This window comes from Coturnix japonica, chromosome 1 (assembly GCF_054131305.1).
Source record: "Coturnix japonica strain WE chromosome 1, WE-NBRP24, whole genome shotgun sequence".
Lineage (NCBI taxonomy): Eukaryota > Metazoa > Chordata > Aves > Galliformes > Phasianidae > Coturnix > Coturnix japonica.
In genome coordinates, this window is record NC_140663.1 from 108,395,321 (window position 1) to 108,422,313 (window position 26,993).

The window sequence follows — 26,993 nt, forward strand, 5'->3', positions numbered from 1 at the left end:
TTAACAGGAAAATACTTTGAATTTTATTTTTTCACGTTATTATCAAGTACACAGTTACAATAATGTCACACATCCCTATATGATTCTATGTACTTCGTTTTTTTCCTTTTGTCTTTTTTACAAAGTGTACAGAAGGGAAGGACGTATACAATATTTAACAGGGGGGTTTTCTACAGAACAATAATTTATAGTATGTCCTTGTAAAAATCTGTACCTTTTTTAAACATTAAACTGAAACATCCATTCATAGCATTTGCTAAGCAAATTATTTAAGGATTCAAACTAACCTGTAACTAATGTCAGTACATTAACAATAACTATATTTCCATTTGCTCTTTATACAGACAAATACATTTTACAAAATTCCACTTGACAAAACCCTCAATTATTTAAAAAAAAAAAAAAATTAAGAAAAAAAACTTTCGACATTGTGCTTAAAAAAAAAAAAAAAAAAAAAAAAGAATAAAGGTGTGAGTATGATTCCAGGCTACATAAGAGGAAAACAAATGTGTAAAATTGTGTTCTTTGTCTTTCAGCTTATTTAAAAAAAATCAAGTCAAAAATGGCTAAAATCCTATGGGAATTTATGCACATTTTGTACACTTCTCAGGTTTCCAGTGAGAAAATGCCTGAACGTACGAGGAGGGGGGAAGCCAAAGAAGGGGACTCTCTGTAAAGAGACGCGCGTGGAGAACCTCCGGTGTGTTTTAACACATTTCATTTGGCAACCCGTGGGCGACAGGCGGACAGCTACGGCCACACAGAACATCCACTGACTGCAGCGCGGCTTTCAGCCAAGGCGCAGAGCAGCACCACGCACCAAAGGGTGACGGGCAGCCGCTGGCGGGGCTACACGCGGCACAAGCCCGGGGGGCACTGGTAGGCAGCATCCAAAGCAGCAGCGTTGTACAAGGCAGGGACGTGGCTTTAGGCTCTCCTGAACCAGCGAAACAGACACAAGTACTGAAGCTTACGGTGAAACACAAGGATTCGGTAACAAAACCTAATACAGATCGTTTAGAAGGTGCACATCTGAGAGGAAACCTTTGTCCCTTTATGGCCCCAAACTCGAAATGGTTACTGAAATTCCTGTTTAACAGGACACTCGCCTGCCTACAAACAAGGGAAAGCACTGGGACGGGCCCTGAACCCATTAGTTAGTGAACGGTTAGTTCCAAATCTATCCAAATTGGGTCCAAATTCTGCAATGCACAGCCAGCTGGCAGCTTCAGGGGGGATCTGAGAAAGGGGAGCGGGCCTGGGCCCTAAAATCTGGCTTATAATTAAATCCTTTTTTCTATTTTTGCCCAGCGGTTGTTGTTAACGTACATGACTTCACACTTTGTACATTTATTTACTCTGCAATTAGCAAATGATACAGCAGTACTTTGTAATAGTCTTCAGGTGGCAAAATTGCATATAATAATTGTAATGTTCTCCCAGCTGTTTATAAACAGACTACAAGAACTGGGTTGATTTCTGGATGCCGTACTCATTAATAAACAGCAGCTCAACACAGCTGCTGATGGCTCAGGAAAAACATTCCATTTAGAAACAGTTCTGCTACTGCCCTAAGTTATTGTTCTGATGAAGGACAGCTACACAAAAACACCTCTACTCCTTATGAACGCAACTGCCCCGTTCCGACCCCTCTGAAGCTCTCAATGTCAGCATCTCATTTCCAAAATCAAGGCACCTCTTGGTCTTAAATTTTATTCTTAAGTCATCTCAGAATAGAAACGTGACTCAAACAGCGCACCGTTCCTCCAAAGAAATGCTAACATACATAAAGCCATTACAGCGGAGGTACATTTATCAGCACATACAGACAGTTGCGACCTATCAACTTTGCAAACAGAACAACAGTATTTCATGTTTCCAATACCAAGCCGGCAGTAAACTGAAAGTAAAATCCAACTCCTCTATAACACGCAAACCTTTCCGAGACAAAGAAGCACAGAACAACAAGCATGTTTGAGCGTACTTTTAAATGCGATTAAAAAATAATAAAAATGCCCCAAACCATTTTAAAATTTCATCTTTGAAACCTGAATTAAAATGCAGAAGCTTTCCCGCAATAACGTCTGACGTGTAACTCCTTAAAGGTAACACAGTTAACTTGCCACAAAGTCTGTATAGTCAGAACAAGACAATCAGGTGGGCCCTAGTGACTTTAGCGTTACAATTCCCCATTTCATACACACCTCTGACAATTTCAGCAAGAGAAATTTCATAGTTTTAAAACTCACAACAAAACTGCATTAACATGGACACTGTGAGTATCAACGAGGTCAGTAAGATAAATATACTTAAGCTATTACGGTTGAAAAATTCATTAAGAGACAGGGTTTACTTTATTAAATGCAACTTTATTGTTGCCATCTTTTCTTCATTTATTAAACAAACTGAATAGAATTCAGAACACGCTATTGAACAAAAGGTATAAAAGTCAACTAGAAGCAATAATCCTATTTTTATACAGCAACAAATCAAATGCACAGTATGGGGGTATTTTTTTGTTGGTTTTTCTTTTTTCTCTCCTGTGTGTGTGTGTCTGTGTCTGTGTGTGTGATCGCAGGTGATTGGCTTTAAAATAAGCTAACTGCCCGAAAGGCAAAATTCCTTTGCAATTCCAGCCGTAAGTCTGTGAAAGAGACTTTAAGGCAGCCCAACATCTTTATGATGCCGCATAATGTGCTGGTTCTTCTCTGAAGGCCTTCGGAAACCTTTCTTGCAATACTCACATCGGTGAGGGTAGTCTTTTGTATGAATGGAAATAACATGCCGTTTGAAGCCTGAGGCGTCTGTAGTGCTATACTCACAGTACTCGCATTGATACACTTTCCTGCCACTGTGTGTTTTCATGTGTTTTTTCAGCTCGTTTTGTTGCCTAAAGCCCTTCCTACATCTCTTGCACCTGAATGGAAGATCCTTTGTGTGAACTGAGAGTATGTGGCGACTCAGAATAAACGGATCTGCAATCTTAAAGTCACAATGTCTGCATTGGTGTAATTTTTTACCCTTGTGAGCCGCCACGTGTTTTTTCAGTTCCGAAGGCCGGTGAAAGCCTTTATCACACATATCACACTTATGGGGATAGTCTTTTGTGTGGACTGAAATTATATGTCGTTTCAGATCACTCGAGTTTGAGCTCTTATGGTCACAATGCAAACACTGATGTGTTTTGCTTTCTTGATGCATAAGCGTATGCTGCTGTAGCTCTTTGGTATCTGAAAAAGTCTGGAAACAAATATCACACTTGGACGACGTTTCCTTGCTATGTTTAGTCTTTACGTGAGTTTTCAAGTTAGAAGAGTCGGCAGATCGGTATTCACAATATTGGCACTGGTATGGTTTCTCACCAGTGTGGATTCGCATGTGCTTCTTCAGCTCCGACGGATGACGAAATCCCTTGCCACACTCCACACAAATATGAGGAAAGTTCTTGCTGTGGACAGCTAAAAGGTGATGACTTAGCAATCCTTGTTCTGCTGTCTCATAGTCGCAGAATTTGCACTTGTGCATTTTATTCACTCCTTTGTCCCTGTGCACCATCTTGTGCGCAAATAACGCTCCCGTGTGAGAGAAGCTTTTCCCACACTCATCACGCTCAATAAGCTTTTCTGTTTTGTTGGTCAGCTTATGACTCTCCAAGTGGTTATGTAAACTTATTTTCTTATTCGTAGTGTAATCGCAGTCTGTGCATCTGTACTTTTTCTTAGTAAGAAGGTGCTCCGGGTGGTTTTTCATGTGCCTTTTCAAGAAACCTCTAGATTTAAATTTCTTTCCACAAATCATGCAGGGATAGACTGTCAGTGGATGACCATCGGGCCCAATGATTATTGCTGAAAAACAACAGAGAAACCCTTTCAACAACTCTATACTTCAGTCCATTCTTTTCTTTCAACCTTAACGCTAAGCTGAATCGCTAAATAAGATCGAGTCAGGCACACATGCTTTGCTATGCAATTACCAAGCTTGTTACTGGGCTAAGTAGAAGAATTGGAGAGAATTAGTATTTTCATCTATTATCATCATCAGGAGAAAGGAAATACTGATCTCAGATGGAGACAACCAAAGCATCATCCGACCGATTTTCAGCTCAGGTAATTGTGAGGTCATGCACTGAACACACACAAAAGCCAATACCATTGCAAAGAGCAGCAGGCAGCTCATTCAGCATCACACAGTGAGCTTATCACACCACCATCTTTGACCTTCCATGAATCTGCAGGTTTGGCTGTTCAGCCACCTATCACTGACTACAATCCATGTCCCAAACTAACACCTCCTTCTCATGCCATCTGTCAGTTATGATCTGAAGAGGTACCAAGCAGGGATCAATGAGAACACATTTCACACACAGACACCTCAAAGCTTTGGAACTTGTTTGCTCTGATCCATCAGCCTGATTTGCTTCTACCAAATTTGTCTAGGCACGCTAAAAAGCTCTCTTATTCAACAGTGTTTTAAGAGAACCGAATACATAGCTGAAAATAGAAAAAGCCAACTTGAAAATTAAGACTTGCTGGGTTTACTTAGTCAGAGCTAGACAAAACAGAACTCCTACGGTTAAGTCATGGTTTGGAAAGAAACTTTTCGGATAATTCAAGGCAGGGCTACAAAAGAAAAGCTGTGTGCCTTTTCAACTTTATCAGACCAAAGAAACCCTTCAAAATGTAACACAGCAGTAGCAGAAACCAAATAACACCAAAATAGTGTATTTGTTCTTACAGATGCAAGTAAGAACACTGGAATGAACACTGAGGCAATTTATTTCACAGTTTAAAAAGGGCATTTATTAAAGCTATCCACTAAAAAAATACAACGCTCATATTTACCAGTTACTAGCTGAGCTGATGTAACAAACTGTATTGTTCTGTACAATTTCAACGAAGACAAAAAGGTTTTTTAAAAGTACTATTACTTAGTACTGTTTATCAATCTAACCTTATCTTTACAAACAAGTTACTTTCTATACATGTGGCACATATTTCTATCAGTACGGCAAGTTAAGTTCATCTATTTCTTTTCTTTTTTTTAACCTTTTGCTATGATACTGTTTTATTGAAAACCTTCAGAAGAAAATATGCATACTTCCATGATCTAGAAGTGTTTCCAACAAAACAACTTTCCAAGTATTCATTGTAAATGGCATTAAACATCCTATCAGCAAAGCATTTGTTTACGGACAAGCACGCAGAGAGCCATAACTCACCTGTTTGATACTGCCTGGACTCAGGTCTCCTTTTCTTCTTTGGTTTTTGCTTTGCCAGTCTCCCAAGTCCCGCTGACTCATCTATGTGCAAAAGAGCACTTGCAGTGCCATTCCGACTTTCAATGCCATCATTATTATTACCTAATAAAGCAAGTTTAAAGGTTACCTCTTGTCACCACACCACAGATTATTTGAGCAACACACTCTATAATGCTACTTACAAAAAAGAAAAGGATAAACGATTGTTTTGACATTTAATTAAACCATTCTAACATACAGGATGAGTTAAAAAACTGCTCTGTATGTAGCTGATGAACTGTGCTTTGTACTACAGTATCAAGCTGGAAGCCTTGGCTCCATAAAACTAATTTTACAGTACACAACTTATAGGAGTGAACGAAAGGCTTTCCACTTTGCAAAGAGTTTAAGTGCACACTTTTTGCATTTCTTTGGCTACTAATTACACCCCAGATGTTTAACATCAGTAAATATGAACAGGTCACAGTGTTTATTGCACCTGATGGTCTTCAACAGCCCTGAAATACATCCACAGGTGCTCTCATTCACTTCTGGGCATCTGAATTTGCCTCACTAAAGCTCCCAAACTATGTTTCAAAACTGTGATCAGTCAGTTGTTCTAAACAGCCCATAAACTCACACACAAATTACACTGCAAGTTCTTTGCACTCCTCTGTATTTATTATTTATCTATTCCTACAGGGAACAGAAAGCATGTGTAACACAGAGAAAACCACCTTTGCTTCACAGACCTTTGTGTTTAAAAGAACAGCACACAAACAAGACAGAAAGACTAAAGTGGGAGACAGCATAAGATGCTCAATAGCTCTTCTCTTCATTAGAGTGCTGTGAATGTAATTTCATGCTTGAATGCAAAGAGAATCAAAACCAGTAACAGCCATGGGCAGAGCCTGAAGATTCTTATCTATCTGCTAGCTCAAGTGTTGAACAGCAAACATGGCAAATGATGTAAGCATTGAAAACAAAAAAGTTTCACATCTTACACACAGACAGTACAGTTTGCAGTAGGTGTATAAAGAATCCTTCTTGTATAAAGAGTCCTTCTAGATGGTAACACACACCAAAAAAAAAAAAAAAAAAAGAAAAGAAAGCCTTAAACATTTTCTAATACTAGGATAAAAGTGTGGAGCTTTTGGAATACAATACATAGAAGAATGGGGCTCTGCTATGATACAGCAACGAAACAGGTTTGCCACTGTAAGATCCCATTTGTTGTCTACTTTTAATACCTCTTGAAGTAGAGAAGAGCTCTGCAAAGCGCAAATGACAAACCTCAGCCATTCTCATGCCTTCATGCTTCATTATTTCTTCCCTTCCCCACCAGCTCTCAAGTTGAATGTCGGGTTGCTTACCACTGATGACACACTCACTCTACTGTTTCTTATGTTCTTAACTCCACTTCAAATTCTACCTCTGTGTTCTTAGCAGTCTGCTCAATTTTTTCCTAGTTCTCCTCAATCACTGAACATTCCGCCTACAACCGTTCTTGAGTTCACTTAACTTCATTTTGAATTCCCACTCAACCTGACTTCTGTCCTTTCCTCTGCACTGAAACTATGCTCAACAACATTCAGCCAAAGGCAAGGCTCTGGGTGCGTTACCATCCACCTCCTAACCACTTTCCACCACACACTGCTCCCCAAAATCTTGCCCTCACTTGACTTACATCCACGATTCCAGCCCTGTGTTGCATTCTCAGCACTTCCCTGTCAGTGGTTTACTGACACCATCACCAAAATTCACATCATGCAGACACATGACCTAAGTTTTGTCCTCTACTCTGGTATTTCTTCTCCTTCATTTACTCCAAGTACATTCAGGAGGAGGATGAGAGCAATAAGGCAAAATTTCTAAGATGAGATTTTACTCTACCAGCCTATGTGAGTTTTGGAGATCGGTTTAAGCACCAGCTGGTGCTCAGATACTAATGTTCAATAAATATTCTCACGTCTCTGTGATGTATCCCTCCAGTATCTTTTTTATTAATTAGTTATTTCCTTTTGTGAAATCACATATTTATAAGTTCCTTCCAGAAAACACTTAAACCAAGCTAAAGGTCAGCGATGCTCTTCATGGTTACACTGAATGCCACATATTTCCATCTGCTTTTTTCTTCCCAAATAAAAAGACACAGAGTCCTGTTCCCAATCAATGTATACTAAAATTGTGACAGACAAATGTACTTGAGATGCAATTTTTTGACTGAAAGGTTCTGCACTTCCCGTTCCACATCATGACAACATGAAGGAAAAGGTCTGATAAAACAGGAACAGAAAGAAGCCTGTTTCACAGCTCCTCTCTTCTTCTCTTTTTAATCTTAAGCCTCATTATGCTCAGAAACAATTCCTAGACTAAAACAGGTACAAAAGCACAGATGCTCCACTGCCCTCCAAAAACCAACCCAGTACTTTCTCGTAGTGTCACCAAGAAGAATTCAGTGAATATTACTTACCATAAGCTGCTGCCCATGCTATTGGCATGAAAGTTTTAATCTCATTGTCATCAATTTGCTGTTCGTGGGTGACTGCTGCATCTTCCTCTCCTACTATCACTTCCATATAAACCTCATCGGCTATTTCTGCAACATCTAAGAGAAACAGAAATCAAGAAAAAAATTAATATGAACTGTACTGCTGAAAGTGAAAATCCCTGTTCCCAAATGAAAGCCACCTACTTACTTAAATCTTCGTCTTCGTGCTGAGAATCATTTACGGTCATGTAAACCATTTTCTCCCTTGGAATACGAATACTGCTATTTTGATCAAGTAAGCCAACTGCATGATCATTTTCTGGCTCGCTCTCCACAACGTCTACTGTGCCCCCTAATCAGGAAGACCAGGACAAAATATTTTAATACATTTTGTTCAAATTCTATTCTAAACTGCAGAAAACTGAAAGTTTGCAACTCTTTCACATTTAGACCCACAGCTCCTTACAGCTGACTTGAGAGAAACCGTCTCTAATAATGCAAAATTTCACATGTCAGGTTGGAGTATTCTAAAATGAGCATGTTTTACCTAAATCATCTTCTCCAGGGTCTGCTTTGAATATATAGACCTTGATGACTTCTGGACAAATGCCATCCACTTTACAAGATCCACTTTCTGACTCTGCTTCCATGGTAATTTCAGCAGAACCTTCATGTTCTATCTTACCAGCATCATCCACTACAAAAACAAGTTATTAAAATTATCCAGCCATATACAGACAGACTTATGAAAAAATTTATTTCTCAAATTTGGAAGCGGTTTAAAATTACATTGTGAAAAATAACCTACCCATACATAATTCTTTTTCACATCCTTGAAATCAATGTCAGTAAACAAATAAATTCAAGCCATATCTTCTAGTTAAGGGGAAAGTGCAAGTGTGTTGCATGCCAAGAAGCATAAGCACCACACCAGGCAACACTACTATGAAACTGTGGTCTGCAGCAAGATGGTGGTAGCAAGGAACAGCAGGTTAGTACTTACTCTGTGGTGTAATTTTACTTATTCTCAGTTTCAGCTGTTTTCTCCTTTGCGTCTAATAAACTGTTAACCATTTCTTTTCCAAAGCATTATCTACTGCTTGACTCTCCCTAATGCAAGTGGCACTACTGCCAGTTCAGTCTGGTTTCTTGCAAGGTGGTGTTATTAATGCTTCTTCTGCAACACCTTTTCTCATCCACTCAGTTTCAAAGCACCGCCCTCACACTGCAGCACCTATCCAACTCACAGCACCATTACCAGAGGGACCTGCGCTGGATTTTATACTGTGGTCCTATCGACACTCCTGATTATCATCTCACATTTTCTTCTCTCCCTCCCAGAAGTGAGCTGACACCCAGCTCCAGCATGAACTGCCATAACTTGCCCAGGCCTCCCACACAAACATGGCAAGCAGCCAGTTTTCTAAGGAACACGTTTCTGATTTTTAAGACGCACTCTACACAGGCACATGCGCACACACACACCATCTTACTGTACCAAGCATGGGTGTTCAAGAAAAAAATGCTAAATATGCGTTAACAAAATGCAATCCAGTATTTCAAAACCTCTGCATGATCTTCCAGTTCCAAAAGCTCCGCAACTTTCTCACAGATCTGAGATTATTTAAGAATTCTTCATGTGACAACATGCCTTTGAAATTGGTGAGTTCACTCTCAACTACGTTTAAAGGCAGATTTAGCTCCCTCAGAGCCAACTGTAGCTTTGATTCATAACATGAAGGTGTAAGACATACACTAAAAAGAAGCGTAAGAACTGTCCAGCAACTGCTGCAGCATTTTTAGCTACCATGCTTAGCACTTAAGTACTTTAATACAGCATGCTCGTTTCACTGGCACACACAAAACTACCCTCATAACTACATCACAACTTTACTACTCAGTGACTGCAAATCTTCTCCCTACTTGAAGATCTACTTAAAATAAAAAACTTAGGCTCAGAAGATCATTACTGTTGTTCTCCTGAGAGGAAGTGAATGAATTAATTGGCTTTTACGTTAGATAAAAGTAGCATGCATTCTGTCTTGTGCATCAAACATGACAGTATATAAGAATGAGCCCTCAACACAGCACCATTACTCAAAAAGAAATAGGGATAAAGTTAAATGCATTAATGATCATGAAAATAAATTAGCTTCTCTCTCCTCACAAGAACAACAGCAGAAAAAAATTCTTAAGACTCTTATTCCAAGTTCAGGATCTGTGACAGTTCTACAGTTCCTTCCTAAGTAGCAGTATTTAAACAACTGATGGCAAGGGACAGCTTAACATCCTCCAAAACTGAACCCCAAAGCACTTCAGAAGTAAAACCTTAAGATGTTGTTTTGAATCACATTAAAAACGTAGCTCTACAGTACATGCACTTGGTCACTGAGTAGATTTCTATAAATTCTTTGGTATACACACGAAACATCAAACTTCACTGGAACTCTGACAAAAAGACTTGCTTTGGTTCCTATTAGATATGTGTAGTTGCTCTCCTTTAACTTGGCTGTTACCAGTGTCACACACGTGTACTTGGAAGGCTTTCAAATCAGCGTAGACTGATTTTACACCACTGAAGCCAAAGGGGAGGTCTGCCGCCAAGTTCAACTGATGTTGGAATAGACTCAGGGAAGGAAAATTATGGCTGAAGCAATTAAAGAGAAAAACCTACATGCACTGTACACAACAGGTTGGTTTCCTTCAACAAAAACAGAATACATATAGAAGTATCTGCTCATAACATTGATACAACAGAAGAATTCCAGATTATAAAAATATACTCTGTTTATTCTTTGAAGTAAATTCTCCAAGGTTCAAAAGCACGTTTCAACAACATGATTAAAATAAAGTTCCCTACCCAATTTCTTGTTTGTTTATCCCTGACTTCGCTCCATATCCAACAGTATTTTTAAAACCACAAAACTGTATGGGTTGGAAGGGACCTCTGGAGGTCACCCAGTGCAGCCCCCTGCTAAAGCAGGTTCCTTACAGCAGCTTGCACAGGAAAGTGTCCAGGCAGTACTGGAGCACTCCAGAGGAGACTCCGCCACCTCCCCGGGCAGCCTGTTCCAGTGCTCTGTCACTCACACAGTAAAGAAGTTCTTCTTCACGTTCAGACAGAACTTTGCATTCCAGTTTGTGCCCATTGCCCATTTAATGTCACCAGGCACCACTGAAAAAAAGCTCGGCCCCACTCTCTTAACATCCGTCCATCAGATATTGATAAGCATCGATAAGATCCCCTCAGTCTTCTCCATGCCGAATATTCCCTGGTCTCTCAATCAAAGTATTGTTTAACAGCACCATTCAAACGTAATGGAATTGATTTGTAGAAGTACTATGCCAACTTTTCTCATACGAAAGGGAAAAAAAATAATCACTCCAACAGACGATAAGAAATGAAAAACTAAGTCCTTGAAGAACCTGAAAAAGTAGTAGCATCTGCAGTATAGTAACAAACAGGGAACATGAAGAAAAGGGCCATGGAAAGAAAAAGGAATAGAAGACAGAAAGAGAGAAACAAGGCAAAAGAGAAGGGGTTATCTATCACACTAAGCACCACTTTCACAGTACTTTGTTCTATGGATATACATAAGCATTAAACTATACCGATTCCTTAACGTTCTGGTAGCATTTATGAAATTTGATTTCTATTTGACGCTTTCCTTGTGTTTTTACATTTGCCACCTATCTCAGCACACAATCAGAACATTATTCATATTCATAACTAGTTGACTGATCAACGTTAAAAAACTGGAGCTCCAATGACGTTCACATTTTTCATTCAAACTCACAGTCCATTAAAGGATCCCACGTACATCTTCCTCTTTGAAATTACAGAACACACACAGAAAAACCCATCTGACTGAAAATCATCAGTTTAGCTTATAAAGAGACCGTTTCTTTTCAAGTAGACACAGTAGGTTGTTACTAAACTGGAGTCACACACTAGAAAAAAAATACGATTAGTGATATTTCCAATACACAAAACAAACTATTTACCTATTCAAAATCACAAAGGACACAGTTGACTCTCTTGCTTCTTGTGAAATAATCAAAAGCGTGCTGCATTCCCCAGACAGACCACTCAGTTATGTGTGGTACAAGCATTTCACTTGTACCTCGCTTGATAACAAAGAATTCCTAGCCCACTTTTTTTTTTTTTACCATCCAATTATTCCTTTAATGGCAAAGTAGGTTCCCTAACCTGTGGGAAAAGAGAAATGTGCTCCATTTTCATTTCAATGCCTTGCCATTACACATGAGCAATAGCATTCGCTTAAGAGTCTGAACGTCCCCTCAGGGCAGCCATCAAGGAGCATTTCCTCAGCATCTAACTCTCACTCACCCTTCTGGTTCTGCTCCCCAGACCACAAAACAGAGAGAGCACCGAGGCAACACGTGAACAGAGGAAACTCTCCCTCACTCTCACGGTGACCTCCTGAGCAGCCCATCTGCAACAACTGCTGGGGCCCTGCTGAAGGCCGAGCAAAGCACAAGGCAACAAGTTCTACCCCACAGAAAGGAAAAAGTTTCTGCAACTTTAAGAGCCTCGAGAGAAAAACAGAATCACAGAATTGTAGGGGTTGGAAGGGACCTCTAGAGATCATCGAGTCCAACCCCCCTGCCAAAGCAGGCTCCCTACACCACGTCACACAGGTAGGCGTCCAGGCGGGTCTTGAATATCTCCAGAGAAGGAGACTCCACCACCTCCCTGGGCAGCCTAAACAAAGGTGAGGAGGGGGGTACCCATTTATACTACCTACACCAGAAAAGCAAACCAAAAGATTCTGTTTCCTTGATTAGATGTCAACTGTATGGCACAAGACAACTATGGTATCGCACCAGTGAAAGCACGAACATTATGGCTCTGTATATAAGATCCATTCCTTTCAACCTAATCATGTTATCCATGGATGAGAACAGATGTGCTTCCCCCAAACCTAGGAAATGTCACAGTCATTACTGTATCTCCTTGAGCATCCTGGATTCTGACTCCTGTGATGAAATGCATTAGTTCAGATACAGCGTGCAATGATGCACCTAACTTGGTCACAGGACATGGACCTGACATTTAGATACATGACTTAACTTTCTAAAAGTCCAATTAACCTCTGCAAGGTGACCCTTCCTTCTCCCCACACTCCTCTGATCAAAGCTCCTTACTCAGTGCCTCGCTGTTTTTATTGCAATTAAATACAAGAACACCAGAGTACAATGTCTTTGTCGTTTGGAACTAGTTCAAGCATCTTACTTTGCCAAATTGTTAAATATAAATAAATAAAATCAAACAAGCAAAAACCTCGATTTCCTTAATACAGTACAACTCTCCTTTGCCAGCAAGTGCTGGTTTTTTTTGGTTTTGCTAACTCCCACCTATCTCACCATTACTGTTTTACATGGGGAGAGATGATTTTAAAGGCCTTCAGAATTGCTACCGAACAACGTGGATGGGTGTGAGTCAGAACACAATCAATCCTTTCCTGATCAAACTTTATGGGCTAAGCCTTACATGAAAGAACTGACTTTCAAACCTCCCTGAGTCCTTTTCAAGCTTTGGTCTTGTTCAGCCTGGAGAAGAGAAGGTTGCGGGCTGACCTCATTGCAGCCTTTCAATACCTGAAGGGAACTTACTCCCAGGAGGGCAGTAAACTCTTCAAAAGGGCTGACAATAGCAGGACACGGGGAAATGGTTTTAAGTTAAAAGAGGGAAGAGTTAGGTTGGATGTTAGGGGGAAGTTCTTCACTAGGAGAGTGGTTAGGCCCTGGAACAGGCTGCCCAGGGAGGTTGTGGATGCCCCGTCCTTGGAGGTGTTCAAGACCAGGTTGGACGGGGCCCTGGGCAACCTGATCTAGTAAAGGTGTATGTTTGGTGGCCCTGCCAGGCAGGGGGGTTGGAACTACATGATCCTTGAGGTCCCTTCCAACCCGGGTCATTCTGTGACTGTGATTCTGTGATACTAATTAGTAGCAGTTTGCATTCTCTGATGAATGAACATATACCTGACTCAGCCCTCCTGCGTCCCAAATCTACTACAGACCAAAACAGGCTTGAGGGCAAAGCATCCAAGAAAAAAAGGTGAGTATAACAATGAGCAAGTGATAACAGAGGCTGTGCCAAGGAACATTATCTTGGAAATGAAAAACAGTTTATTGAAGGAAAGTCACACAATGGAACCCACAGAGATTACACTCACTTAAGATACCAAACAGTGTGAAACCAAGAAAAAAGGCAGAGATGCAACATTAATGTACACACGTATTAGTCATTCTGAAACCAGTATTTTCAAGATAGAAGTGAAGAAATTATCTTCTTTGAAAAAAATGTGTGTAGGCTCAGTTCATCAGGAACAATAATGCAAACATTTGAAGAAAGCCAAAAGACAGGAAAAAGATAGCAAAAAGGTCGGGTCTATGACCTGCTGTCAACAACACTGACTGCAAAACCTATGGCCACAGAAAGAACCCAAAGCATCACTGCCTGCCTTACAAGCAGCCAGAGAAAAGAAGATGAGTAAAACCATCCCTAACAAGAACTACCTCCCAGCTCTGGGAAGCAGCCACGCTTGGCTGTTGTAACGGCTGACAAAATGGTATTCCAGCATCCACCCCAGCAGCTCAAGAAGGTTTGCCAAAATCAAGCATGAACTTACAGGTGAAGATGAATAAATAAAAACCAGAGTTGATTTGACTTCCTTCTAAAAGCCACCTATGGCTGAACAACTGAGACAGTCGACAGAAAAAATGAATAAACACACACAACCGCTGATGCAAAAGAAGAAAAGGAAAGGAAATGAATTCAGATAATGTTTTCCACACAACGAAGAGACTATTTGGGAAGATTGCCTTTACTTGATGGGAAAGCACTAGCCTCTGACTTTGCAACCAGAAGAACTCGTTCTGCAGGCTTTAAACACAGTAGGTGGTAATAGGGAACTTCCCTTTAAAATGAGCAGTCGTACATATTTAACATTTTAAATGCAAATAAAGAAGATTCGTGCTTGGTAATAAAAACAAATGTTTTAAATGCTGCCTTATTTAAGGTTCTGAATGTAAAGAAACTACTTTGAAAGACAATAAAGGGGAATTTAATGCTAAATAAAGTATCAAAGCATAGAAATACATATGGAGAAACATATGACTAAAAAACTATGACTATCCCAGCACAACAATCAGATTCCTGTTTTCTGTCAGGTACCAACTGCTGAAGGCACCTACATCTAACAGGCTTCCCAGCTGGTTGGGTATTTTAGGGATCACACGACATGGCATCAAGGAACACTCTCAGTCCTCAACCTCTATATAACTACACCAGAAAAGCTGAATGGGAGACTACTCTATCCACCCCTCCCCCCTAAATGAATGCAGACAAGGTATGCCAAGTGTTGCTGTGCTTGCAGCCTCAGAGGTTTCACAGCTGTCCAAGCTGCAGGATGCCAACCTGCAGGGGAAGGGTGAGCAGAGAAGCAGGTGTGACAGCATTTGGAAGAACTACAGCAGAGGATACGAAACACATAACGACCACCAGCAGGGCCCTTACAGCCAGGTCTCAGTTCCATCAGTGGGTTATCCACTTTGTTTCCTAACTATGCTGCAGGTGCAGAAGGATTTAAGCTTGATTTCATCTGACCAAAGTGGGGACGAGAATTGGAAAGCTTCATTGAAATGCAGGGTATTGTACAGAGAGAATTATCAGTTTGGATACACAATATTGCAAGGAGCAGCATTCCTGATCCCTTCTCTCTCTCCACTTCAGTTCCTGCAGATTAATTTTACAATACCTTGTGTTATTCACATATTGCATTATCCCATTTGTTTTCCCACATAACAGAGTTAACAGCACTTCATATAAACTCAAAACATGGCAGCACAAGGTTACTCAAGGAACTCAAGAGATGATAAATTAAGAAATGCAGTGATCTTAGGCAAGGAGAAGCAACATTAAAATCCAAAAGCACAGAATACAAAATTAAAACAAATTATCATACATTTCAAAGGAAGCAGCCAAAGCAAAAGAAAAACAAGGGAAAAAAAGGTAACTGAAGGAGGGCAAAAAGCATGCTTCATCAACATGTTATTGAATGCTGGACAAAAGTGAAGTGCCTGGAGTTGCAATTAAACGTATCAGCCTAACAAAGCTTTTTCTATTTCTATGAAAAACACATTCAGTAGTGACAGCTTGATGTTCCCAGGTGCTGCACTAAGTGAACACTGCAACAAGTAACATACTTGGAACAGGCTCTACTTCACACTAATGGATATCCTCAGTTGAAAAAGGATGGATAACACGATGTGTTTGCCCACTTTCTAAGCCTTCTGAAATGTGAATCAAACGCATCGTGCCACTGTTCTACCAAAGACTAAGATATTCACAACTGCTTCTCAGCTATGAGCTCTTTTAATTAGCAGCTCTGTCCCCTGCTTAATAAAGACCACATCCTAAAAAGCAAAGAAAAAGATGCTGCTGTTTGTATCTAACTGTAAATGGAGAGGAAGGAGAGGCCTTCACAAAAATAAAAGACAAGGATAAATTGGTGTTTCAGGCTTCCAAGAATCACTTTTCTGACTCCCCCTTTTCCATTTAATAAGCTTTAGGTTTTCTTATTGACTCGGCAGTAACCTTCGTAACCGGTACATAAGTGGTTTTCCCAACAATGTCACATTTATTTTCTTTTACTGCTTACTAAGCACACGACATACAGCTTACTGGAATTCTTACTCTATTGCTCATATCTGTAACCAGTCATACATTTGCCAGTAGTTCTCTCCATTAATTTCACCCAATGTTTTAGCTGGTAGGCATTCTCAAAGATACCTCAATTTAATCACGTTAGTGAGACCTGCATTTCTTTCAATAATATAGAAAAAACGATTTTGACTCTGTTGTAAGCTTTCATTCACACATTTTGAGTATCACCCAAGCTCATATCATAAAAGTGTTGATGGCTTTACCAAGACACTTACGAGAAATCATCAGGTAATCTTCACAGTTGCCCTTCTCGTCTTGATGTTCCACAGGGATCCCGTTGGCATCGATCACTGCTTCCGATGCACAGTCTGCCACCAAGACTTCTTCAGAAACAACATCTGTTCCCAGAGTATCGGTGACAATATCTGCTTCTTCAACGTTATCATGAACTACATGTTCTACATGTCCAACTTCAGGTACATGCATTGACTCGCTCGTCAGTACATGTTCTGGTATAGACATTGCTTCTGCTGTTATGTCTGAAGCCAAAACATCATCTGGGACAGTGCAATGAGCCAAAGAAACCTCTTCAGCCACGTCTGTGTCCAGCACTTGTTCAGGAATAATGACAGTTTCAGATACGTCTGGCTCTTCCATAATATCTGGGCACTGAACATCCTCAATGACAACATCCTCAATGACATCTTGGATTACTACAGAATCTGGATCGTCAGGAACAAAATTATGCACAGTTATATCTGAGTCGACTACATCTGAAACAAACACTGTTTCCTGTACTTCCACAACAATCTGATCTCCGTCCATATGTGTGGCATCAGCTCCTGAAAAATACAATTAACATTTACGATGTAAAACTAACTCAGATGAAGCAGTTAATATTGAAATCACTTCTATTCTGCTTCAGCTTTGATACTATGTAGCCATTTAGCAAAACCATCGTAGTAGCTTATAAGCAATTAAAACAGGCAGACGGATATACGGGAGCTGATAAAACAAATCCTCAGTAGGTGGTAACACAACTAAGATGAACAGGTTACCAGCTTTTAGGATCTCCCCCAGTCCAAATAACTATTGCTTCACAGAAGAGTAGCTCATCTGTACTGCTTTGAGTAACAAAAGCTGATGAAAATGTGAAGAGATGACCCTTTACAAAAGCACTGATGAAGCATAGCACCTTTAAGCAAAGACAGCATGAACTAAAAGCAGTCAACAGCATCTGGTGTGTACATTCTTATTTATGTATTATCTCCCGACAGACCTGTTGGATCAAAAAATGCATTTGGCTCATGCGGCTGCAATTCAAGCCCATCTTCATCCATGGCCTTTAACTCTCATCAGTCACAGTGTCTGTAGAAGGCAAAGAAGAAAGGTTATGTAAGTTATAAGCATTATGGTAAGAAGGTTGTCTCTGCCTGTGCAACATTGATCACAGGAAATACTGAAATTATGGGCACATGAAACTGAACAGAGAACATCTGTTGACCTGAAGACAGCCCATGTATCACTCAGAGTACATTTACTTGGCATTCGAGAACTACTACTCCAAAACACCATACATTCACGACTCAGTATGAGGAGGCCAATCTCTTGACTATCCCAGGCCATTCGTCAATAACCCAGAAATACAGAGAGAACAGAAAAAGCCGTGATAAAGTGATACGTAAATATGATGATTTCCTTATTACCTTATTAACAACAACAAGAAGACAAAGCCTGGGCAAGTCCACATTCAAGTGGGTTTGGTTTTTTTGGTTTTTTTTGTGGGGTGGCAGGGGATACAATGTTCCTAAATCAGGAAAGGTCAATAAGATGAAGTTAAAGGTAGGTAGCTAGCAATTTGAAACACTTCACCTCCACCTCATCCCCTTTCATACACTGGAAAGAGTATATGATAGCCAAGAGAAAGTTACTCCTCTTAGTTCATTTCAGGAACTGACTACAATGTGAACTGTACCCAGAGTATAACTCCAGGGGTTTTCAAACTTCAGATGCATGAATATTTAGAATGCACACGCCACACCACAATGTACCAATCTGCTTTTCAATTTAGAATATCACCGGTTCTCCAAAATTGCCAAAAGTCACAGTAAGTCTGTCAACAGAATGTCATCTTTTCTTCAACATGTAACACTTTCACTCTTAGCAAAAGAGCCACTCGGCACCCAAAGTCAAAATTCTAACTACATTAACTAGATCCAAAACCCTACTCTGTGTTTTTCTCTTTGCATATAAGCATTGTAATAAGGATAAGGCAAACCTAGTTGGGTAAAATACGATCTAACATAAACTTCCACTTAAAGACAACTAGCTTCATAAGCACTGAGCCAGCAAGAGGCAGCAGAACGCTGCCTAATATTTCCATACAAGTGGACAACACAGACTTCAGCAGTTCTCCCACCCCCCAGCCACTTTTCAGTGACAGGAATCCCCCAGCTTTGCTGCTACCTTCAAACAGGCCTCGAAAAAAACATTAAGATTTTGCCCAAGGTTTCCATAAGAATCATCATCTTTACAAAATTGTGTCAACTAACATTTACGTGAGTCTTTATGAGGATAAAAACACAAAAGTTGCAACAGCCATTTGTAGCAAACAGTCTGACTGATGTGATCAACTTCTGCTGGGCCAGAGAAACAAGAACAGAAACAAAGTTTCATGCAATCAATACTGAAGATTTATTCCTGCCCAAATTTGTATACTTCTATCAGAACACGGCCAGCGAACTTGCTACAAATTTCTCCCATACACACAGCCATCTTTAGTGTTGTTTTCAGTTCTTATTCTTGTTGAACTCTAACTTCTAGCATCTTAGTATTTACATTGTCCATTACTCACTCATCTGCTCACTTACTCTTTGCAGTTTACAACTATAGTACGCTCCCATAGCTCACACAAAACCCTGCTACACATAAATTTGTAGCAAAACTATATCAGCTTTCTAGAGATTCTCTGAGCAGGAGGCAGAGGTGTTAAGGGTTGGTGAGAACTCAAGGCCTCCTTCCAATGCCCATCAGAAGCTAGTGATCATGTCCAGGTTTCAGAGAAAAGCCAAGACACTGTTTACGATTATGCTTGTGAGGGCTTTATTACCATTCATGCTGCCCTCTGATAAACTGGAACCCAACCAGCTTGAAGTGTCAGTTCACCACCAGTCACTGGAGGAACTGGCATCCGTTTTGTCTATTTCCTGCTTTCGCCACCCACCCGACCACCACAAATTCCCACTGCTTATGACTCACGCACTCCTACTTTCCCTATCCTGTCCTTTCCCCACATCCTTCACCGTCTCTGTAAGTGATGCTCTCCACCTTCCAACTGTCTGTGCTCTTCCACTTGGAGACCACCACCACATCCCAGCTTTCAGAGCATACCCAACACCGCTTCTCTACCACTGCTGCCCACATCCCCAGTGACAGCTGCTAAAACCAGCAAGTCTCTGTGGTGTTCACCGTGATGTAATTTTGCAAAGACACAGCCACCTGTGCAAACCTTCAACTGCATACTCTGCGTACTAGCACAGCCTCTTCTGTATTAGCCAGCTCTTTTTACCTACAGGGGCATAACACTGCAAAATAAAGGCCCACGTTCTACACAAACCTAATGGAGAAGCTTCCCAGGCAACTGAGTTTTCAAGACTTAGTCTTTAAAAGGACACACATCTATGCTTTGGTATCCAAAGAAGGAAAAGAAGCATTTTATCTCAATCTCTTCCTACATATGGTTTCCCACAACGAACTCTGTACCCAGCTCCAGCCAGCAAACCCATGTACACAAAACCCTACAGCTGTGCAGGGCCATAGAGGCTTCCAAAGTGCTCCAGTAGGCACAGACTCCCAGTCACAAACAGAAACGTGTGCTGCTGGTAAAGGATCAAAAGAGAAGTCAGGCATCTAAAACAGGATTTAAGTAAACTGTTTAATACATTAAAGGCGCCTAATTCAAACTCTGCAGCCCAAACATCATCCAGGCATTTATTTACAGATGGGGGGGGGGGGGGGGGGGAAGCCTAAAAGTATCCTGAAAGCACTTCAGGGTGTAACTTTCTAAGCAGCGCATGAAAAAATGCTGAGCTTCTTCCTGTTTGCTCTTCATCTGATCAGTGGAGCAGCGCAGCCCTCCTAGGTTCACCACACAAAGGAAGGTGGTTCTGCACCCAGTGGTGACTCTGTGGTGAGACCTCTCTTGTATGACGTGAGAAATACCAAAGCACCTCAATGCGAGCACACCACACCGAAATACCTTTGCATTCCTCGGTAATTGCCCTAAACTCTATCTTAAGGCTAAGAAGCAATTCCAGCAGCTCATCCTGCAAGGTTTCAAGAAGGGCAGAAACTCCTCTCAGCTCTTCAAAACGTTCCAGCAACACTTACCTCAGGAGCGGGCTCTGGCAGTGAAGCAGACAGAAGGCATTTCCAGTTCTGGTTTGGGAACCAAAACTCTCCAAGAGAAGCAGGTGCCCAGAGAGAGAACACCTGGTCCTTCTCAATGGCTGAATCTATAGGGCTCTTTGCTCAAAGTGCAGTGATTTGGGATCTGCTTTTCTAACTAGAATGGGAAAAGCCCAGGTACCTAAGCAGTGGGTTTCCATCTCTACAATGAACTAAACGCATGCACCTTTTACTTGTTTGGGGTGTGTTGTTATGTAGATTTAGAACTAACACAACCCTAAAAACACCTAATTTGACCTGTAAAGGCAGGGATTTCTTACAAATTGACTCTTATGTATTTGTTCAGAGATTTGCCTGGTTTTGGTTTTATGAATATCGAGGCAATATTTTCAAGTGAAAGGACAAATAGTAATAAACGCATTTGTGGAATGAACACTATGAAGCTGTAAGCAATAAAATGAATTCTGCAAACAAAATACAGCCTTTTCCATACAACTCCTCCTGAATATACAATCAGTCTAGAAAAGCAATGCAGACATAAAATAGCTTTGCCACAAATAAAAGCCTTGACTTAATAAGCCTAGCGAGGTAATCAAGGTGAACTAAGAAATGACCAAGCTGGCAAGAGAGAGGGCAACTTTAAAAATAGTTACTTGCAAGAAATTAACTCTATAAAGACCTTTAATATGCAGCAAAATGGACAGTATTGGAGCTAAAAAATAGGGAGCGGGAAACTAGAGGGGAAAAAAAAGGTGGGGTGTGTGGGGGGGAGACATTGGAAAAGCCATCCTTAGTATAAAGAAATATACAAACTACTCTTTTGTGTACTCCTAAGGAAAGAACAGTTTATCTGTTCATCCAGGATGAGAGGAAAAAAAGAACCAAATACCCACGTTGTGAAACTCTCATCCCAGAATAAAGCCAAGAACAGCAACATTTCCCATTCTTGTCCAAAAGCCCCAGCCCACACTAAAAATACTTGAGTACAACCACAACCACGTCCCCATCATGCTTTGCTACAACACATTAAAAAACCAGCAGGCCTCACATGGCCCAACTGGAGCGGAGCCCTGAGCTGTCCGAAGCTTTGTGGTGGCATGAGACCACCATGGGTTCAGCCTACACCGCTGCTGCGGCATCAGAACTCTCCCTACGTGACCCATTTACAGAGAATGCCATGTGCACACGTGCTCTCAATCACACACACCAAAGGTTAAAAACGAGACTCCTGCAGCACCTAATCCTTATCTTGGATATAACCCCCAACCAAAACGAGGTGATTAAATGGAATAAAAACAATGTTACAAAGATGACAGTGTAATCATTTTGCTGTTTATTTCTTCATGCATCTCCCTCAGTTTTGGCAGGAGAATCAGCACTGCTGTTTTCATTGTGGCACGGTAAAAAAAAAAAAACCAAAAAAAAAAAAAAAACCAAAAAACAAGTCTTTTTCTCTTTGTTGTAGTTCAGGGATGTGAGTATTTGCAGAAACTGGTTACAAAAGAGGCCTTGTCCAGGGGGGCTGGAACTACATGATCCTTGAGGTCCCTTCCAACCCGGGTCATTCTGTGATTCTGTGATTTCACAGAGGTTTTGAGCACCGGGCGACACCTAAGCTAACGCTCATCAAAATCTACGTTAAGGATATAACCGGTCCTGGGCGTCCCTCAGAAACTACTTTCCACTGTGCTGGAGACCTGTGCAGCAGAGGGGACGGTCAGCTCGGAGGAGAAGAGGCCACAACCGAGGAGGGCCCACAGGGCCGGGCACACTGCGCCTCCTCACCTGGCTCCTCGCTGGCGGCGGGGCAGGACGCTGAGGGCAAACCTCCCACCGCCGAGCCGGCCGCGCCAAACCCCGCCCGGCCCAGGCCGCGGGCCGGAAAGCGTCGGGCTTCCCCGCGACTCGCTGAGCTGCCGGGCGGGGAGGAGGGAGAGGCGGGGGAGCGGCGGGGTGGGCAGGCCGTCCCTCTGCGGAACCCGCGGCCCGGCGCCGCGCAGAGCAGAGCGGGGCCAGGGGCTCCCCCCTCCGGCCCGGCCGGGCCGCGCTGAGGCGCAGACTATGGCGAACGATTAATTCAAGATGGCGCCCGGCGCCCTCCGCCTCCCCCCCCCGCGCGCCGCCATTTTGTCTCCTCCTCCACACACTCTCCGAACCCCCTTCGGCCGGGCCCGGGGCCTGGCACCGACCTCGCCCGCCTCCCCTCGGGCCCGCAACCTCCCCCCTCGGCTCCCGCCCCCCTCCCGCCGCCGTCTCCGCCGTCCGGGGCCGCCCCGGGCGCGCGGAAAACGCCGTCCCGAGCGGTGCGGCCCGCTGTGGTGCCGGAGCCCTGGCGCGGCCTACCTGCGGCCTCCTCGGGGCCTGCGCCGCGGCCTGCTGCGGGCAGGGGAAGGCCCGGGCCGGGCCGGGCGGCGGGGCCCGCTCCCGGGCTGCTTACCGTGCGGGTGGCGGGCGGCGGCGCTCGGCTCGGCGCGGCCTCTCTCAGCGCGACTGGGCCGAGCGCGGCGGCGGCTGCGGCGGGGCGGGCGGGCGGGAGGGGAGGGAGGGGCCGAGCTCGGAGCTGAGTGGAAGCGGCCAAGCTCCCCGGGCCGGGCCCGCCGTCAGCACGTCACGTCACTGCCCGAGAGAGACCCAGGAAAAGGCGGAAGGGAGCGCGCCGCCGCCGCTGCCCGCCGTCTCGGGCCAGCCGTCCGCCGGGGCCTGTGCCGGGCGCGGCGCGGGAAAGGGTGGCGGCGGCGGCGGTGGCGGCGGGAGGGGGAGGCGCGGCGCGGCGGCGCTGGGCTCCCCGCGGCTCCTCCTGCCGCCGCCTCCGCCGCCGCTCGGCCGCCAAGCGCCGCTCGGGGCTCCGTTTGCGCTCCCGCAGCGGAGCTACGGTCCCGGGGACCCCCTCCCGACCCGGCCCCAACATACTGGAGCCTCCCCCGCCCTAAGGCCGCTATCCCGCGGTGCAGGCCCGCGGCCCGGCCCGGCCCGGCCTTGTTGTGGCGCGGCCCGACAGGCCCAGCTCCGCAGTCGGCCTGGCCGAGGCGTCCCGGGGTGCGGATGTGTGGGGATTTTGGGGCGCCGAGATGGAGCGATGGGTGTTAGGTGGCCGGGGTCCTGTGGTGGCCTTGTGTCACCGGGTGCGGTTGCACCTGGCAGGTATTGCTAGCAGTAATAACAACAATTAATCAGAAAGGCCCCAGATTTCAGTGAGGAAAGGGGCTCCCGCATGCAGCGGGGATGGTGCTAACCCTAGAGCTACTGGCACTTACGTAAAAGGCAGCTGTGGTTCCTAGGCCCAGCAGTGCTTATGCAAGGAGACAGAAATGGGGGAAACAGAAAATAGGGAAGGGGTCTTCCTTTGTAGACTGCAGAACATTTGGAGGAATATTATGCCAAAAACAGCGTGCTTGGCTGGCAGTGTTTTCTGATCCTTGTCCTAAAAGTTGATCAGATTTTCTTTTGCTTTTCAAGAAAACAGTCACTGTTGATCCATGAGAAGTGCAGCCTAGAGTGTTCAGGCTATCAGAAGTTACACGCCATAAGCAGCCTCATGGCAACAAGGAAGTAAATTCATGTCATTATGTGATCAGGGCTTGAGGAGACTGCTTCTTATGCTATTCTCACCACTGAAGTAAACTGGAAGTAAATTGGCTGTCACGCTTATCAACTGATGCAAGTGTGACTTATCTGGCCATGAGCAGCGCACACACAATGTTTTTGTTGGGTATGTTTATGCTTTGGGCTCAACATTGACTCAGCTGTACTTTTGTGCTGTAGTCTTTCCCATCCTAACACACGGGCTTTGGAAGTAATTTGGGATTGCTTGTGAAATTCTTATGTGGCAAACGTGTACCCTGACCGTGGTACTGTGAGCAGAGGAGAAGTCATTACGCTTCAGAAGCAAATTTCTTGTGATTCGCTTCACCAGAGTTTTAATTAAGCTTTCATAGAATCAGCACAACCTTGTATTGCAGGACAGGTTTCTAAAATATTTACCTTAAATTGAATTGTTAGTCTTCACCGTAAGTATGATATAAATGTAAAATAAGTTAATATTCTTTTTAGGATGAAAGAGGCCAAGGAAGCAAGAGCAGAGAAAGATGTTCACTGATTCATAATCAACAGCAAGTCAGATCTCATATAGACATTTCTTAGAAAGGTAAAAAGTATTTATTGTTTTTCACATGTGCGTTGGTAAGTTCTGTGGCTGGGTCATGCCTCTAATGACTTTTATTATACCGTATTTCATAGAAGCTAGGCCACTAAAATGGTCAAGGTACCGGAGCATTTGATATATGAGAAGAGACTGAAAGAGCTGGAACTGTTCAGGCTGAAGAAAAGAAGGCTTGGGGATTTTACCTGTGTATAAATACTCATGAGGGGACTGAAGACAACACTCATTGGTGTTCAGTGTCAGAGTGAGAGGCAGTGGCACAAATTGAAATATAAGAAGGGAAAAAAATACCTTAAAGTGAATCAAACTGTTGATTCTCTCATCTTTGGAGATGCTCGGAACAGAACTGCACAAAGCCTCAAGCAGCCTGCTGTAGTTTGAGACCCTGCTCTGAGCGGGAGTTGGACCGGATGCTCTGCAGAAGTACCTTCCATTTTCATGCTTCTATGCTTTTGAAGCTTTTTTTTTCTTTCCCCACAAATTCAAAGCGCATAGAAAATTATAATGAATGGCAGGGCATCCCACAAACTGGTTAGTTCTGAGAACATACAAATTGCTCATTCAGCTGAGGCACAGAAGTCCAGAATATGTGACACATTACCCTCAAATATTCAGCGCATCCAAATATTAGGTCATTGAAAGGAGAGGTGTCAAAAAAGCTGATGCCATTGGAAGACATATCTCCAGATGACTTGTGAAAATATGAATATCAACCTTTTTTTCTGACCGTGCTTGGTTATTCACACTGTCAGCATATGGCCATTTCACCTCTAAGGAGAGACTTTGTCCTGATCTATTCATCACCTAAATGTTTTCCCCAGCTATTAATGTTTCTGATGTCAGCCTGTGTGCTTGGCAAGATCAGGAATGGGGAACTCCCATTTCTTGAGCTGACAGAAAAGAAGCCATGTTCACAACTGATATTCACAGCTGTTTCTTCTCTCATGTGTGATGAGGGAGTCCAAGAGCAGAAACATGCTTGAAAACTGTAGATAAGAGTGCTTGCTCCACTTTGTAAAACCATAATGTATTTGCATAAATGTTTATGTAACTTGCACTTTTTGGAGTGCAGTAGGCAAACGATAAGAAATACATCATAAACAATAGGATTTCAGGCCTCTATCAGAGGTGAGATTGGGTTAGATTTGATACAGATACAGATGATAGCTTCTATGTTAGTTTGTAGCCCAGTTGTTCTGCAGCCTACAAACAGAGCCCTTACCTTTTGATTCTCATTTTACCTGTGGTCCAGCGTGTCTTTAGTTTTCCCTAAAACTTGTTTTAGTGTCTGTCGCTCATCAGTAGGTAACCTTGCTATATCAGACTTTGTGCTCACCAGTTGAGCTTGTGGCTTTTGCTGAAATATCCTTTTGAATTCTACTCAAACTTGGTCATCACTGGGTTAATTCCAAAGCTACACGGTAGTAATTTCTTACTTGGAGACTTAATTATTATGTTGTTCATTGTGCTGTTTTGCTCAGGTTCCACCTGGGTTTTCTCAAAAGGAGTAAATGTGCATACTACCAGCTCTGTATGTCATGAAAAACTGGTGTGGCTGGAAGTTGCTATGGCTGTTAATGCTTGCATCCATGTCACTGATAATTTATAAATTCCAGAAATTAGTAAAAAGCCATTTTCAGTCTCAGTTCCTTCCTGTCTATCTTGTACCTTATTTCCTGGTTATCAGCAACATGCTTAGCAAATACGAATATCCAAGTAACACTACCACATTTCTGAAGCTCTAGGTGTACCATTGTTAACTAACTGCCATAAGTTACAGGAATGGGACGCTACGTTTGGGGTAGTCAGCTTTCTGTTGGCTGCTTTGTAGGCCTTTATGGAAGATCTGTTTGTTTTTTCATCTCCAACCTCACTGAGTTGCTTTATAAGCCAGTGACATTATGATGTTTCCTTTCATGGTGGACAAGCCCATTGGCTGGTGATGAGTCATCAATTTTGGGCTAAATCAGCTGCCAAGTACAAAAAATATTCTGAGCCTGTTGACATG

General features: G+C 42.8%; 2 protein-coding genes across 6 annotated transcripts; one reads left to right on the forward strand and one right to left on the reverse strand.

Annotated features, from left to right (window-relative positions):
• On the reverse strand, positions 1-23,329 carry ZFX (zinc finger protein X-linked). 5 transcript variants are annotated; one of them, XM_015885629.3, is made up of 8 exons: positions 23,264-23,329; positions 17,699-17,787; positions 16,695-17,261; positions 8,275-8,424; positions 7,936-8,079; positions 7,710-7,844; positions 5,219-5,359; positions 1-3,845 (listed from the first exon to the last, which is right to left on the reverse strand). In XM_015885629.3, the coding sequence occupies exons 2-8, from the start codon at positions 17,757-17,759 to the stop codon at positions 2,659-2,661; spliced, it is 2,385 nt and encodes a 794-aa protein (XP_015741115.1). In that variant the 5' UTR covers positions 17,760-17,787; positions 23,264-23,329; the 3' UTR covers positions 1-2,658. The 5 variants fall into 5 exon arrangements, with proteins under 5 accessions (XP_015741115.1, XP_015741121.1, XP_015741129.1 ...); XM_015885635.3 differs by having other exon boundaries at positions 23,170-23,329; XM_015885643.3 differs by lacking the exon at positions 8,275-8,424.
• LOC107325161 (uncharacterized) lies at positions 17,937-26,630 on the forward strand. The gene is made up of 6 exons (XM_085536471.1): positions 17,937-18,008; positions 18,491-18,526; positions 20,718-20,859; positions 22,498-22,647; positions 22,740-23,967; positions 24,877-26,630. Exons 1-6 carry the CDS (start codon positions 17,937-17,939, stop codon positions 24,920-24,922), a joined length of 1,674 nt encoding a protein of 557 aa, XP_085392597.1. The 3' UTR covers positions 24,923-26,630.
• The last annotated feature ends 363 nt before the right edge of the window (positions 26,631-26,993 follow it).